General features: G+C 43.4%; 1 protein-coding gene across 1 annotated transcript in view; it reads left to right on the forward strand.

Moving 5' to 3' along the window:
• The window catches only part of PREX1 (phosphatidylinositol-3,4,5-trisphosphate dependent Rac exchange factor 1), a 343823-nt gene that overhangs the window by 251360 nt on the left and 76324 nt on the right, over positions 1–16139 (forward strand). Inside the window, exons 15-17 of the mRNA XM_088472186.1 lie at positions 6929–7001; positions 9767–9909; positions 14683–14775. Coding sequence (XP_088328312.1) covers positions 6929–7001; positions 9767–9909; positions 14683–14775 — 309 coding nt within the window. The remainder of the gene's footprint in view (positions 1–6928; positions 7002–9766; positions 9910–14682; positions 14776–16139) is intronic.

Consider the following 16139-nt stretch of genomic DNA (forward strand, 5'->3'; position numbering starts at 1 on the left):
GGGTGACGACACCACAGACTGCTGGGACAAACCCATCGGAGTAAACGCGGGCTGCGGAGCTAACTGGCCCACTAAAGCTGTTAACGCCTGAGCGAAACAAGCCCAGGGCGGCTCCTGTACCGGTGCTGTAACCGTAATAGGCCGCGCCATGGACAAACACTGCCGGCAAAGGCCCTCCGCGCTACCCTCCCCCTCCGCTAACGGTACTTTGCACGTGGTACACTGTAGCCGGAGGGGAAAATCACTTTCAGACATGATGGCACCACGTATGTGACCTCTCTCACCAATTAAGTATTAAATAGGCGAGAGACCACCCTGCAGCACCGCACCGCAAGGGCTTTAGCAGAAAGAACAGGGACAGTAATAAAGCTGACAGTTTAGAGAAGAAAAGATTACAGGCAGCAGCGCTAGCACAGTCACATACAATGCAGAAAAATAACAATTCCTGCACTAACAGCGCTGATCACTCAACTACACAGACACAGGGCCTGGTAGGACACAGCGCTGCATACACAGACCTGACCACAGCGGAGGAGAGGTATGCGGGGGGACCCAGACCACGATGCTTCCGTCCAGCGCTTCCAGCAGCGTTCACCATGCGTTCTGGAGAAGATGGCCGCCGAGGAGCAGAGAGGAGGCTGGCCTGGGGGAGGAGCGCTGCCACAGGACCAGTCGGCAGCATGCAGAGAGGGCTGTGTGCAGCGGGGGAGGCGCCGGCTGTGAGACAGGGAAGGCGCGCTCCCCTGGCATGCATTTAACCCCTGGGACGCCGCAGCGCTACCGCTCTGCTGCGGTCCGCTGTCCCAGGGGGTAGTGGAAGCGCAGGTTGGTCGCCTGGCTCCACGCTGCAGCCAGTCCCCAGGGAGCCCCCTGCCTGGGGACTTAGGACCATGTGATCAGCGGGGACCCACCGCGGGACCCCGCTGCTTACCTCTGTCCCCCTTGAATCCGGCCATGGTCCGGAGCATCTGGGGTCACCGCTAGCTGTGACCCCAGACGCCCACCAGCATCCCCGGATCAGTACCGGCGTTCTGGTACCGGCGGGGTGTAGGGAAGACAGCATGGACGTCAGGACTGACTGTCCATGCTGTTCATCCAGATGTGCAGCCACAGCTGCATGAAGAATAAGCTTCAGGGGCTCTTCTAGCCCCCACTCCAACAGGTGCACCCGACTCCGGCCGGGCACCAAACTAAACTGAGGTGCCTTGGCCCGGGGGCGGGGTATAGGAGGGGGACCTAGTGCATCCTGGGAGGCTGAAAGCTTAACTCTTTGGTGCCCTGCGACTGACGTCACACCTATACCCAAGGTATCCTGTGGATACCCTATGGACCCTGAAGTAGAAACAGACCATTATTTGAACAAACATCCGCCAATCACGTTATCTCGTGAGGCAAACTCCCTAAACGGAAGCCAATCCGAGTGTGCCAAACTCACATGTCAGGTAATCAAGCTGTTTGCGCACACTGTGCACTGGAAGCAGCCGGATAGCACGTAGCCTACACACCTCAGAGAAGCAGAGTCGCGTCACATGTCAAACGGAAGTGACGCGACGCTTACCGCCGGGAGCGGAAATATCCTGTTGCTTAGCGATGGAACGCAAGCATAACTTTGTAAGTGGCACACCCGGAAATGAAGACTGAACATTACATAACATAAATCAAAAATAAGACACATTATAAAAACACAATAGCCATCACGGAAAAACAACAGGGTATTTCCGCTCCCGGCGGTAAGCGTCGCGTCACTTCCGTTTGACATGTGACGCGACTCTGCTTCTCTGAGGAGTGTAGGCTACGTGCTATCCGGCTGCTTCCAGTGCACAGTGTGCGCAAACAGCTTGATTACCTGACATGTGAGTTTGGCACACTCGGATTGGCTTCCGTTTAGGGAGTTTGCCTCACGAGATAACGTGATTGGCGGATGTTTGTTCAAATAATGGTCTGTATTACACTTCCTTACATGTCTTGAAAAAGGCTCTCATATGAGCCGAAACGCGCGTCGACTAAGGAGTGTTTCTTCAGATCCCCTGTGGTGAGGTATGTCTCTATAAGCTTTGGGTTTTTTTTGGACTATCGCCCAAATCTTTGTTTATGACATTACCCACGTTATCCACAAGGGAGATCATTTGCCATTTTTATCTATTTATTTTTATTTTTCTATTTGTTTCTATTTTTTCTCATGTGATTTATTGTACTATTTATGGATTCACTTTTTGGTGCTGTGGAACTAAGTTTGTTGGTAATACATTTTTTAATCTGGTATCCCCTGATTGCAATTTTTGGGAGTCTATTCTACATTGACGGATACAGAGAAAAGAAACCATTATGAGTGGTTAATCACTATCCTTACTGTGAGTTTCGGTACGCTTGCTATGTTTTCCCACCAAAGAAACCTTTATATGGTGCTTCTGCATGTGTTGATGTGAGTTACGGTACGCAGGATACTGCTGTTCTATCTCTCTGTAATTTCCGGGTGATGGGATCTTTAAAAGAAACCTTTTGAGGAACACACATCATATTTCTGCTGTGAGTGGGGTACGCTGGTGTGTCACAGGGTATTTGGGGATTTTGATCTCCTTTTCTATGAACTAAGATTGGAATTGACCTCCTGAAATATTGATATATGGATATATTTTTCCACATGTCAACTGGTCGTGAGGAAAAAACCCTATAACATCAATCCGTTTTCTGGAGGAAGAGGAGAAGGTGTAAAGGATCCGACTTTGAGAAAGGGATGTATCCACCTCTAAATATATTTATATAGCGCCTAGGTGTAGTTCTTTTTTGATTTTTGTGCATAAGATTGTCTATGTGTGAGTGTGGTGACACTCACTATCATTGAGAACTCCCATTATTGGCGGCTGTGCGCAGACTGGGTAGAAACCTTTTTATTATATTATATATTGCTGGATTTGGAAGCTGTTGCTGTGAACCCACAACATGCGGTCAAAGAGCTCTCAATGCAAGTGACACAGCCCATCCTTAGACTGCAAAGTAAATCCATCAGAGAGAATTTCCAACCATCAGAGTGGTACATTCTATGAAATAAACACACACTGGTGAGCTTGGCAAAACAAAAAGGCCTGTTCATCCACAGAAGATAACACTGGTGCACGATAGGGGGATCCTTTCCATGGTAAAGAAAAGCCCCTTCACAACATCCAGCCAAGTAATGAACACTCTCCATGAGGTAGGAATATAATTATCACAGAGCATTCACCACAAGATGCAAACCATGCATAAGGCTCAAGAATAGAAAAGCTAGATTAAATTTTGTTAAAAAAAAAAAAGGCAGCCCAGCATCCTTTGTACAGATGAAACCAAGATCAACCTGTACCAGAATGATGGAAAGAAAAAATTATGGAGAATGCATGGAATGGTTCATGATCCACATCATCTGTAAAACATGGTGAAGGTAGTGTGATGGCATGGGCATGCATGGCTTTTAGTAGCACTGGGTTACTATTGTTTATTGATGTTGTGACAGAAGCAGCCAGATGAATACTGTCATTTATAGGGATATACTGTCTGCTCAGTTTCAGCCAAATTCAGCAAATTTGATTGGACAGCGCTTCACAGATGTCACAAGCCACCGTTATCGTCTTGTTTGACATCAGGGCTTCCAGTGACTCTCTCGTGTCTGTTGCTAGGAGACGAAAACGCCGGTCGGCTACTCCTTCCTGACTGCTCCGCCACGTCCACCTTGCTCCGATTGGATCCTCTTTCTTTTTCACCACTGCTGGTTCTCTGCTCTGATGCGGGCTATTGCGTTCAGTTCAGTTCCGGTTCCTGTGCGTGGAATCATCCTCGTGTGTGTTCCTGCTCCTCCTCTCCAGCGTGTTTCTCAACAGTCTCAGCTGCACACCAGCATCTGTGTGGACTTTTAGTTCCTTAACATCATGGCGGTCTCAGTCGCACTGCAGCATTTGAGTGGACTTTTGTTTCTTACATCTCTGCTCCCAGGCCGCATCTCAGCCAAGTACACATCAGTCCTCAAGGCTGCAGCTTGACCAGAGGCCGCACCTCCACCAAGTACACATCAGCCCTCAAGGCTGCAACTCGACCATAGAACTGTACCTTAGTCTAGCACTCATCTGGTCTCCTGGGACTCATTATTACCTCTAGACTGTATGAATCTCCCCAGGGATTCATAATGGACTATGACTCAAAACATACTGCAATACTACCCAGGAGTTTTTTAAGGCAAAGAAGAGGAGTATTCTGCAATGGCTGGGTCAATCACCTGAATTCAACCTGATGGAGACTGTATTTCACTTGCTGATGATAAAACTAAAGACAGAAAGACCCATGAACAAACAACAACTGAAATCGGCTGCAGAAAAGGCCTGGCCAAGCATAACAGAGAGGGAAACCCAGCATTTAGGGACAGGCATGGGTTGTTAAATGTGTCCAGTTACATTTGAGACCCTGAAAATAGGAGATTGTGCATAAAAATAGTTGCAATTCCTAAACATTTAATAGGATATTTTTATTCAGCCCCTTGAATTAAAGCTGGTAGTCTGCACCTAATTGTTTAATTTGAAATCCATTGTGGTGGCGTACAGAGCCAAAATGATAAATTCTGTCAGTGTCCAAAAGTATATGGGACTACAGGGAAGGGGAAAGAATCAGGGAAAAATATCACTACACCGGTATTACTGCTACATCAATTTCAAAAACAGTGAAACCAAGAGGGCTATCTCCACAGGTTTTCCAAAATAATTTAGACAATATCTTCATCTAGGAATAAGTGGTGGTGCTACTCAGAGTTAACAATAATGGTATAAAGAGGAAAAGGGTGGTCAAAAGACCCACAAGACTCTATTAGGGAGCACTCTTATGACCCCCCCACATTTTTTTTAATCAATCACTTAAAACATGACCTTTATTTCTTCAAATAATTATCAAAATCATCTTACAAAACCAAAACAATAACACTAAGTGTGTAATAAACTCAAAAGGAGGTGTGATGGATCGTCCTCTTGGGGCGGCAAAATATAATAAAAAAAGATTAAACTCTACATACATACAAATAATAATACAAATACATATAACATAGACAATTTATAAAATACACCTAGGGATGGAATGTGTCAATGTTTCTATCACTGCTTTCATGAATATGAATTGGTCTGTGACCATATATATAATAAATTGCAATATATAACGTCAAAATGCACTAAGTTTTTTACCATACAGTAAGGAAAGATGAAATTCAGGGTATAGAGGACCTGTGTTACACTATGTTCTGCTGGTCTCCATCTTGCCAGAGGGCATAGGGATGGGAGTGAGAGATATACGTATCACAGTAACCCTTGGAAACAATAGTCAATATCGTTCCCTGTTACAACCGTTCGTCTCTACTTTTCATTGTCTTGCCCTCTAAAGCATAGGATAGTGAATGAGAGGACCACTGCACTGCAAGGGGGAGCTGATAGGAATATTAAAGTAAGCAGGACCACCTATCAGGGTTCTCAAAATAAAAATAAATCTAAAATTATTACGATCAAAAATACTTAGTAGTAATGTATAGACCTATAATAGTCAATAGTTTATAAAGTGGTAACCGTTCTCAATAATAAAGTGCAGGTTTGCATAATTCATGGAGGCAGTTTGACGATGGCATAAATTGCATAATTCAAAAACACATATACAGCAGTAATTAATGTATACAGCAGCAAACAGTATTAAGTTCATCAGTAATGAAGAATCATTACATGATAGTAAGAGACATTGCACATGTGTAGTGTAGTATATACCCTATGAGTTACATACATCAGTCACTTTGCATAGGCTGGCAAAAAATTAGTCTCATAGCTGTCAGAAGTCAGTTAATGTTTAACAATAATGAAAATGGAGGCTTATTTGTCATGTACAACCTTTAACTATAGCAACATACAGTATGTAGGCACCAGTTCTAAATATACTTAGTACATAGATGACACAAGCAGACAAAATAACTTGTAAACAGCAGTTAAACAAACTGCTGTCTGTGAGAAATGATAAGCTGTCTATTATATCAATAAATATCTAGGGGTGTATTTACTAAGCAGTGTTAGGAGAAGTGAAGAGTGAAAAGTGATAAGGTGCCAGCCAATAAGCTCCCAACTGCCATTCTTCAAACACTGCCTGTGAGATGGCAGTTAGGAGCTGATTGGCTGGCACCTTATCACTTTTCAGTCTTCACTTTTCACTTCTCCTAAAACACTGCTTAGTAAATAGACCCCCTAGTCTGAAAGTGCATAGTGAACTAGATCAACCCTCATGTAGAAAGTTTTCAACACCAGTGCAATTTCTTATTTAGCTTTTTTACAAATAAAACTCTAACCTAAGCATACTATAAAGAGGTCACTGATTGCAATAGCTCGAATCTATGTGACACACATTCCTCTGACATTTTTGGAATTACAGACAATCCATAACAATCTGAAAGTTTTTCCAAGATATCCAGGCACTCAGCCATTCATTCTATTTATTTTATTCTGCTGGTCTCATTTAGACATAAAATAAAGGAAAATCAAAGGAGAAATGACTTCTGTCCTTTATTCCGCCTATGCTGATGAGTGAGAAAAAAAGAAATATAAGATCCGGTAACAGTTACTTTGCTCATACTTAGTGAATTTGGCTGCCGACAGCTATGCTACTTAAACCTAACAATATCCCTAATTGCCTATAAAACAAAAAGTCTATATTTAGCTGTGATAATGTGACTATACTAGTAACAGCCATTCATTGATGCTTCCTTTGTTCTGTCTTGCCAATTCCTGCTAGAGAAATATGGAGCTATTTATAAAAAGAAATGAATAAGTGGCTGGATGGGACTGAGATCTTTGCAATTGGAATATTTGTTTTCTGTTGAATTCTCGATAATTTAGGAAACTTTTAGAAGGGACACAGATGAAAAGTAACTTGGTCTTTTTGCTTCCAGGGCGATTGTCAGACGAGAGAGGAGGCTGTTGCTCTTGGCGTTGGACTCTGCAACAATGGTTTCATGCATCATGGTAATAGCACTGCTTAAAAGAACAATATATACTCTTTCTTTTTTATTGAAATTGAAGATGAACATAATTCTTGATCTGTTGAAGCATTTAACGAATAACTGAGGACCTCAGTTTACTTAGGAAATTATTTCAGTTTTCTTTCTTTGCTGACTGCATGGCTCTGGGGCAGCCCAAATCACTGCATGGCTCTGGGGCAGCCCAAATCACTGCATGGCTCTGGGGCAGCCCAAATCACTGCATGGCTCTGGGGCAGCCCAAATCACTGCATGGCTCTGGGGCAACCCAAATCACTGCATGGCTCTGGGGCAGCCCAAATCACTGCATGGCTCTGGGGCTGGCCCAATCACTGCATGGCTCTGGGGCTCGCCCAATCACTGCATGGCTCTGGGGCTGGCGCAATCACTGCATGGCTCTGGGGCTGGCGCAATCACTGCATGGCTCTGGGGCAGCCCCAATCACTGCATGGCTCTGGGGCTCGCCCAATCGCTGCATGGCTCTGTGGCAGCCCCCATATCTGCATGGCTCTGTGGCAGTCCCCATATCTGCATGGCTCTGTGGCAGCCCCCATATCTGCATGGCTCTGTGGCAGCCCCCATATCTGCATGGCTCTGTGGCAGCCCCCATATCTGCATGGCTCTGGGGCAGCCCCCATATCTGCATGGCTCTGGGGCAGCCCCTATCACTGCATGGCTCTGGGGCAGCCCCAATCACTGCATGGCTCTGGGGCAGCCCCAATCACTGCATGGCTCTGGGACAGCCCCAATCACTGCATGGCTCTGGGGCTGGCCCAATCACTGCATGGCTCCGGGGCAGCCCCAATCACTGCATGGCTCCGGGGCAGCCCCAATCACTGCATGGCTCCGGGGCAGCCCCAATCACTGCATGGCTCCGGGGCAGCCCCAATCACTGCATGGCTCCGGGGCAGCCCCAATCACTGCATGGCTCCGGGGCAGCCCCAATCACTGCATGGCTCTGGGAAATGCTTTTGTACTGCTTAGCTCTGTGAAACCCTTGCCCTTTGCATGGCTTTGTGACAGCCCCATCCAATGCATAGCTCTGCCCACTGCATAGCTGTGGGAATGCTCTGCCCACTGTATGGCTCTGGGACATACTGTATACTGCATATCTGTGGGACACCCCTGCCCGATGTATTTGTCTGAGAACCCCACCCTCATGACAAGTGCTGAACTGAGAGTACTGTAATTTGTCACAATATCCAATTGTCTTGGTTGCAAACAATTGTTTAAGGAAGAGACTCAGTATGAATGATGTCAGCACTATGGCTGCTTTTTCTCAGATAGCTGGTGACATTGAAATTACAACTTTTTTGGGTGATCAAATTGGAAGGTGAATATTTTTCTCCTGATTCTCATTGAATAAAGCATAATCTTTTATCATACCTGACAACTCCTGAACTAGTAGATGAGCTCCTGGACCACGATTATCTAGCACTCTCCCTGTCGGGCCAGAGATGCGTTGAGCAGGGACCTGCATGATGATTTTGTTCATGTCATTATGCTCTGCCCACAGTGGTATAATGACACACTTGGCATCATCCTGTGGCGGTGGATTGGACATTATGTTGTAAATTTCGTAATTATATCCCGTCTTCCCCAGACTACACAGAGCTTCCCACTGGTTCAACCAAAGGCGAGGTCTGAGCACTCTAGTGTTAAAGTCAGAAAATATTGAAAAATATTAATTGGCAACTAGGAATTTGTCATGTTGCTACAACACATCTCTTATCCCGGTGTTACATTGGGGACTGTGGGTCCCAACACTTGTAGTGGGCTAATAGTGAATCAAAATTAATTAACTGTGCAAACTTTAGTAGATTTGATGCAAAAGTTAAACTAGTAGTCTTCAATATACCAACTGCTCATGTAGATAATATGTGAGAGGGGACAGTTACTGGGCCGTCTAGCATCTTGTTAGTGGAAGATGCATTACAGTTTTATTTTTACTTTTTCTTACTTTAGTAAACCTTTAGCAAAATGTAGGCCTAGAAAACTATATGCATAGCAAGTTTGGTAAAGGGGCTGATCATCAGTGGTCAGTGACCTGCAGACGGTACATTAAATTCTGTTTCCTTTAAATAGCCAATGCAGTGTGATCATCAGTCCAGATGTGAGTGTAATGTGATGTGTTTAGATCCCCCTCTTCTCTTGGCATTACCAGACTTGGAGACAGATTTGAGCTGATATTTTAATGTTTTTCTTGTCCCGTCTCATTTGCAGTTTCTTTTTATAGCCTGTGTTTTTGCTGTGTGGTTGGAGTACATTGAACATTGTCGTTAAACCCTAGACAAGCAGTGACGTGTGACCTATAATTACCTTTGTGGAGTCTAAAGACATCTGTGGACTGTGCATTTGTTGTTATTTGGGACCAGTATGACAATAGTGATTTCTGTATATTTTCTTTGTGATGGGTCAGTCTGCAGGCTTAGAATAGGGTAGTATAAATGAATGAGCATGGTTTTTGTGGACAGAGAGTTATTCTCTCCACCTCTTACATGGTAACAGCTTAAATAATTGGGTAAAAAAGGTGCAAACCCTCTTCTGTGTTTGTTTCTTCTAAACAGAAAATGGCCTTAAAGTAAGTAATCAATGTATTCAGGGCAAACTATTCTAGAAATATTACTCATAAAATGAGGAACCACCTCAGACACTAACAGATTCCATAATACTGTAGTTATAATTATACTGTATAATATGATTAAGTCACATTGTATTAACAGATCTCCTTTTTCTTTATAAATATATCAGTGTTAGAGAAGAGTGAGTTTAAAGATGAGTCGCAGTTTTTCCGGTTCTATGCTGATGAGGAGATGGAAGGGACAAGTTCCAAAAGCAAACAGCTGAGGAACGACTTCAAACTTACTGAGAACATCTTGGCAAAAACACTCCTGGTAAGGACCACCACCACCCTAGAGACCTGCTCAACTGCCAGCATCAAGGGAAATTAGATTACTCTTTTTATATCCTCACCTGGCATTCTATATTCAGGCGACACAGACCACTGCACTTTACATATATCACTGTCTCACACTCATCACTTTTGGTCAGTCTCTCACTCTTTGTCTCGGTCTCTTGTCTTCAGTTCTCTCTTGCTCTGTTTGTCTGTCTTGCTCTTTCTTTTGATGTCTCTCGCTCTTTCTCATTCTCTGTCACTCTTTATCTCGCTCTGTCAATGTAGCACATCGATCTTTGAAAGCATGAATCTGTGAAATGGAACTGGATCATTCAGCTTTACCAGTCAAAACTTAATATCAGTGGTATTTTCACAAATTTCTATTTGGTTGTCCTTTTGAAAATCAACCCCCAGACTACCAATCCCTTTGCTGAGCTTAGTTAGTGCAGCATTCACTATATGCCAGATACATGAATTAACACTATTTAGTTTTACATAAGTCTGTAAGAGTTGGAGTCTCTCCAACCTTTAATGCCATTTCTGTCTTGTTTCAGTACTCACATCTTTACACTGTATGTATGGACTTTGGTAGAAGTTGTACTATAAAACAGTTAGAAATTGTCCCGTTGTACATTCATAGGATATATTTGCTGTTTTCTCTTATCTGGTAGTGCAGCAATGTTGATTTATTCCATGTTGTTAGAAACCATTAGATCTTGACACTTAAACCTGCATTATGTTGTGTTATTACCATACCTTCCTACACTCCAGTTTGTCCGGGAGACTCACAAATTTTGTGAAATGCTCCCAGGAGAGAGGACTGCCCTCCCGAATCCCACATTGCTGCTTAAGGACTCTATTTGTGACGTTACACCCCATGCACTTGCCCAATTCTAAGACATATGCAATAACATTGCATCCCATTATTATACGCACATCACATTTGTGGAAGGAAGGTGGGCGAGGGGCTAAATAAAATGTTTGACAAGTGCTAAACATTTCTCCCTGCTGAGATCCCTTTTATTTTCCTGACCCCGCAGGATGCTGTTTTCTTTTCTCAGGAACACTCTTCATTTCTTTCTCCTTCTCTTCTATTATGTCTGTGTTTTTCTGATGCTAGGATGTGTACGAATCTGTTGTCCGGCTGGTAGAAGACTCCGTCCTTATGATCGGTTTCCAGAGCTGATGTAATTAATGCCCTGAGTGTGAGAGGCACTGGGCCCAACAGATGTTTTAAAGATCAGGGATTTAATAAGCTCTCATTTGTGGACGTAAATACAGCTGCTTTACTCACACACATTCCACACAACTGAGGATGGTGGGACAGAAATAGATCTTCATCCCAGAGATGAAAACAGTAATTAGACGTCACAAACAACTTTCTTCCAAGCAGGGTCCTGACACAGCTGGACACACTCTGCAGTATTGAATGAATTGCTGTAACTGTTTTTAGTAAGACAGCGTGAATGGGTGGGGTTAATGTGAAACATTGGCTGTCTGCAGTGATACTTATTAGTACTGCGCCTTTTTAAATATGTCAAAACAAATGTTTCAAATTGTGCGCAGACTAAAGCTCCTCATGATCAGGAGTAACGGCAGTGATACCTATAGGATATAAATAGAGAAGAGGTGCCATAAAAATCTTTCTGATAAAATAAGAAATGTTCTCCCGGAAAAGGGGCTACGTTGCATGGACGATTGACATGGTAATTAGATTGTTGACCATGCTAAGCCTGAATAGCTTGCTAGTTGCAATAACTGCCACCCACATTTATGGGAAGTAATGTCATGAAAGGGGACTGACAAGGGGATGGACAGGCAGCTACTTGTTGTGTTACTTGCATATTGAACATATGTTCTCCAAACTCAAGGAGGGAAACATTTGTTGTGCTACAGGTTTTATAACAAAATAGGACTTATCATAAAGCTTTAAGAGAGAATCTCAATGGACCACTATACCCCTAAAGGTACTCATGGTCATGAATGTAACATCCATTTTTAATTTGTCACTGCACAGAAAAGTGACCTTTAGTGCCGAATCCATCACAGCCAACAGAAGCCTCATCTTTAGAGTAGTCTCCTAGAGAAGTGAGAGCACATTGCACAAATTTCATGAAGTATAAACACTCCAGGGGGTAGAAGACTCCCCTTTGTCCTAAAACAGTCTGGGATATTTGTGGAATTGATTCAGCTAGGTGCTGAAAACATTCCCTAGAGAGTCTGGTCAATGTTCACATCATCACATCACACAGTTTCTGCAGATATGTTCCACTGCATCCGAGAGGTGCTCCATTGGATTGAGATCTTTTGACTGAACACTCTGGGGTAAATCTACTAGCAATTGTGTTTGGTTGATTTGGTGTTTTTTTTAGATTTTGGTGCGATTTTGCAAATTGGGGATTTACTAGTGTTCAATCTAGCACCCTGCACCTGTCACAGACCGGGCAGTTCCTCTTTCCTACCTGGGGTTTCACTCACTGCTCTGGTGCTACTAGCACACTCAGTTGATGCAACAAACAGCTGTGATACAGACCAGAGTGTGCTAGAAGCACAAGAGCAGAGAGAGACGCCCCAGATAGGAAAGAGGAACTGTACGGGTTGTGACAGGTGTAGCGTGCTAGAATGAACACTATTTACTAGATCCCAAATTGTTCGTGGATTCAGCATGAGATGACTTGTGCTTTGTGGCATAGTGCGTTATGTTACTGGAAGTAGCCCTTAGATTTCGGTAGACTGTAGCTATAAAGGGATGCAAATGGTCGACAGCAACGTTTAGGCAGGCTGTGGCCTTTAAATGATGACTAGTTGGTATTAGGGTCCTAATGTGTGCCAACATCCCCCACACCATTACACCACTGTATTAGCATAACACAAGGCTTGATGGATTCATGTCATTAATGCCAAATTCTGACCTTGCCATTGGCGTGTCAAAACAGGAATTGAGTCAGACCAGTCTTCAACTGTCCACTTTTGGTGAGCCTGTGGCCATTTAATTATTGGATTCCTGTTCTTATCTGGTGTTGTCTTCTGCTGCTATAGCCCATCCACTTCAAGGTTCAAGGTCCTGTGTGTTCAGGGATGCTCGTCTGCACACCACTGTGGTAGTGCATGGTTGAGTTCCTGTTGCCTTCCTGTCAGCTTGATCTCGTCTAGACATTCTCATCTGACCCCTTTCATTAACCAGGCATATCCACCCACAGAACTTCGGCTCACTGGATATTTGGTGCTCACCCACAGACTGCTGCTCATTGGATATTTGTTGCTATATGTTGCATTCTCTGTGAACTCTAGAGACTTTTGTGTTTGAAAATTCCAAGAGATAAACAGTTTTAGCGTTAATGAAACCACTGCTGTCTGTCATCAGCAATGTTTCAACTGCTAGAGCTGCTCAGACCACATTCCTACCCAATTTTTATGGTTGCTTTGAACAACTGAACCTTTTGACCTACACAAACATACACACATACAGTATATATAATATAATATATAATCTATAGCCAACACAGCAACCTCTCTTCATTCACTGTCCTCAATACACAGTCCCCTCTCAACTCCCCCAATACAAAGCCCCCCTCTCCACTCTCTCTCCCAATACACAGCCCCATCTTCAGTTTCCCCCTCAATACACAGCCCCCCTCTGAACCCCCCCAATACACAGCCCCCTCCTCACCCCCCCCCCCCACACCTTTCCCAATACACAGCCCCCCTCTTCACTCACTTTCCAGATATGCACAGAAACATTTTGACACTCTTCAGAACAATAGCTTTCTGGTCCAGGCTTGGTTACTGGAGAGAGGTGTCAGAAGCCAGCAGTACGTAGTGGGTCTTGGCTGGGGATGGGTGGGAGCCGCTTAGGCCTCTGGCCTGACAGAACTACACATCCCACAATAATCATCATTAGTGACTGGTATATTATGTCAATTTGTATCTCTACTTGCTCTTTGAAGGGCATGTTCTCTCCACTTTTTTTCAGACCTTTTTGTTTTTACATTGTTAAATCTAAAGGACACACAATTTATTTTTCTTATGAAACCCCTGTAAATTCTACTCTGTGGGTGAATGATACAGCAGCCACCTCTGTGTAATCTGGTCACAACACTAGATTTGAATCGTACAGAGTAAAGTGGTAACCTGCAGGTTTATACGTGCAAAGGGGTTCTAAACATTTTTATTTGCTTAAGTCTAATGTAACTGTTGAGGGATAATTGTAGAGAATATTAATTTTATATGATTTTCCTTCTATTATGCTGCTGGCAGCGCTCGTTATTTAGTACTATTACATAACTTACTTTCTCTTCCCCATAGCTCCTTTATTTTCCTTCCAGTGCTCGTCTGCTAAACTACTTATGGTGTGACAATCCCCTCACAATACAAAAGCTTGTGCAGCGTGGACTAATGGCAAGGGATATGTGAGAGAGATAATTGGGTTGTTAGCTAATTTGTTTGTCTCTTTAAAGATCTCTTTAATATAATGCTGCAGACGTGCGAGCTGTGCTGTTTTCATGAGCACGACTCAGCAATTTATTACTGATTGTGAAATCGTTGGACACGTGAGGCTAGGGCTGTGCTTTCTGCATACCATTTCTCCACTCCTGGTCATCTGCCAGGGCTTTAATATATGAGAGTCTAAAGCTGTCTTATCACCGTACATGGGAGCATATTGGCACAAGTGTAATTAAAGTTTCACTTCTGCAGAGATGTACCATAGAGATATGGAACTATACCATGCAAATGTACAGCTTGGTAACGTGTTTCATTTTTATTTTTGTAGATCCTACCTCAAGAAGAAGATTATGGATTTGATCTTGAAGAAAAGAATAAGGCAATTGTAGTGAAATCTGTCCGGAAGGGATCGCACGCGGAGGTTAGATTCAACCTGGGGTCTCTGTACAAGTCAGAAACCATGGCCCTAGCCTAAACCTTTACTCTCGTATTCTGGGGTACATTCACTAAGATGGGAGTTCTATTAAGAAGTGATATTGCCCATAGCAACCAATCACATTCCAGGTAATATCTTCTAGAAGGTGCTAGATAAATGAGAAGTAGAATCTGATTGGTTGCTATGGGCAATATCACTTCTTAATAGAACTCCCATCTTAGTAACTTTACCCTTCTGGCTTTTATACCTTTTGTGTTTTAGCTATCATGTATATGAATGTAACACTTCCTGACTACTGAAAAATTTGAAAGTGATAATTTTTTGGATGGGGAAACTTCCTCATTTTAAATTTTTTATAATGTACTTCCCTTCCGCCCTTTAGAATCACATTGTCAATGTAATCTGTCTTTCTTTACTGTTAAAGCGGTTCTCTGGTTTAATGATGTCTTTCTACAGACACCGCTCACAACCTGCATGATAGCATTGTTTATCTCACCATACCATGCTTGATTTCTCTATAATCCATTGCGATAAAAGTTTGACAGGTACAACATGACTAATATAAGGTGGTGGAATGCCCGTAAACGGTATGCAGTTGTAAAGTTGACATTCAACAATTAACATGTCGACATTCACAATGTTGACACTGGCATAATGTCCACATTGTTAGAATGTTGACAGACAATTTCATGGTTAGTGCTAAGCTGCTGTTAGGATTCGGCTTGCATTAAAAGTGAATGTAAAATCAGCATAAGTCACCCATAGTTTTATTATTTTACCATACTTAACTTAAACTTATCCAACTAAAATAAAGACACTGACAACGATATAGATTTGCAGCCAAATTTATTGAAATCAGATTGTGAATTAAAATTCTAATGAACGAGCATGGTGGCGAAAAAGCAGTGCTACCTCGGCTACAGTGCATCTAAGAGTATTACTAAGAAGGAGGTGGATAATCCACCACCTGATGTGAGCTGCCTTGAGTAGTACCATCCCCCCTTAATCTAGCACAGTGCTGATCCCTCCATAAGATGGAGACCTGGTCCTCCCCTAAGGCAGCAACCGACTCGCCTCTCTCAAAGGGGGGATGCTAGCCAAGTTCAGCTGCACTAAATTGAGCCGCCGAGGAGCACTGCTTTCCGCCAAACTGTGTCCCTAGACAACGAACCGCCACCAGCTAACAGGACCACTAACTTCTAGCAATGCCCGACAAAAGAGCCGAAACAAACAATGCCAAACCTTCCCCTGCCAAATGCACTCCATCCTCTCTGTAGAAATCAACCTCCTCAAAACGTATACGGGGGTGTTTAATGACACGCCCTCCCAAACCCTCTACATGACGAGAC

The sequence above is a fragment of the Taudactylus pleione genome, unplaced genomic scaffold (genome assembly GCF_031769625.1).
Source record: "Taudactylus pleione unplaced genomic scaffold, aTauple2 ptg000121l, whole genome shotgun sequence".
Classification (NCBI taxonomy): Eukaryota; Metazoa; Chordata; class Amphibia; order Anura; family Myobatrachidae; genus Taudactylus; species Taudactylus pleione.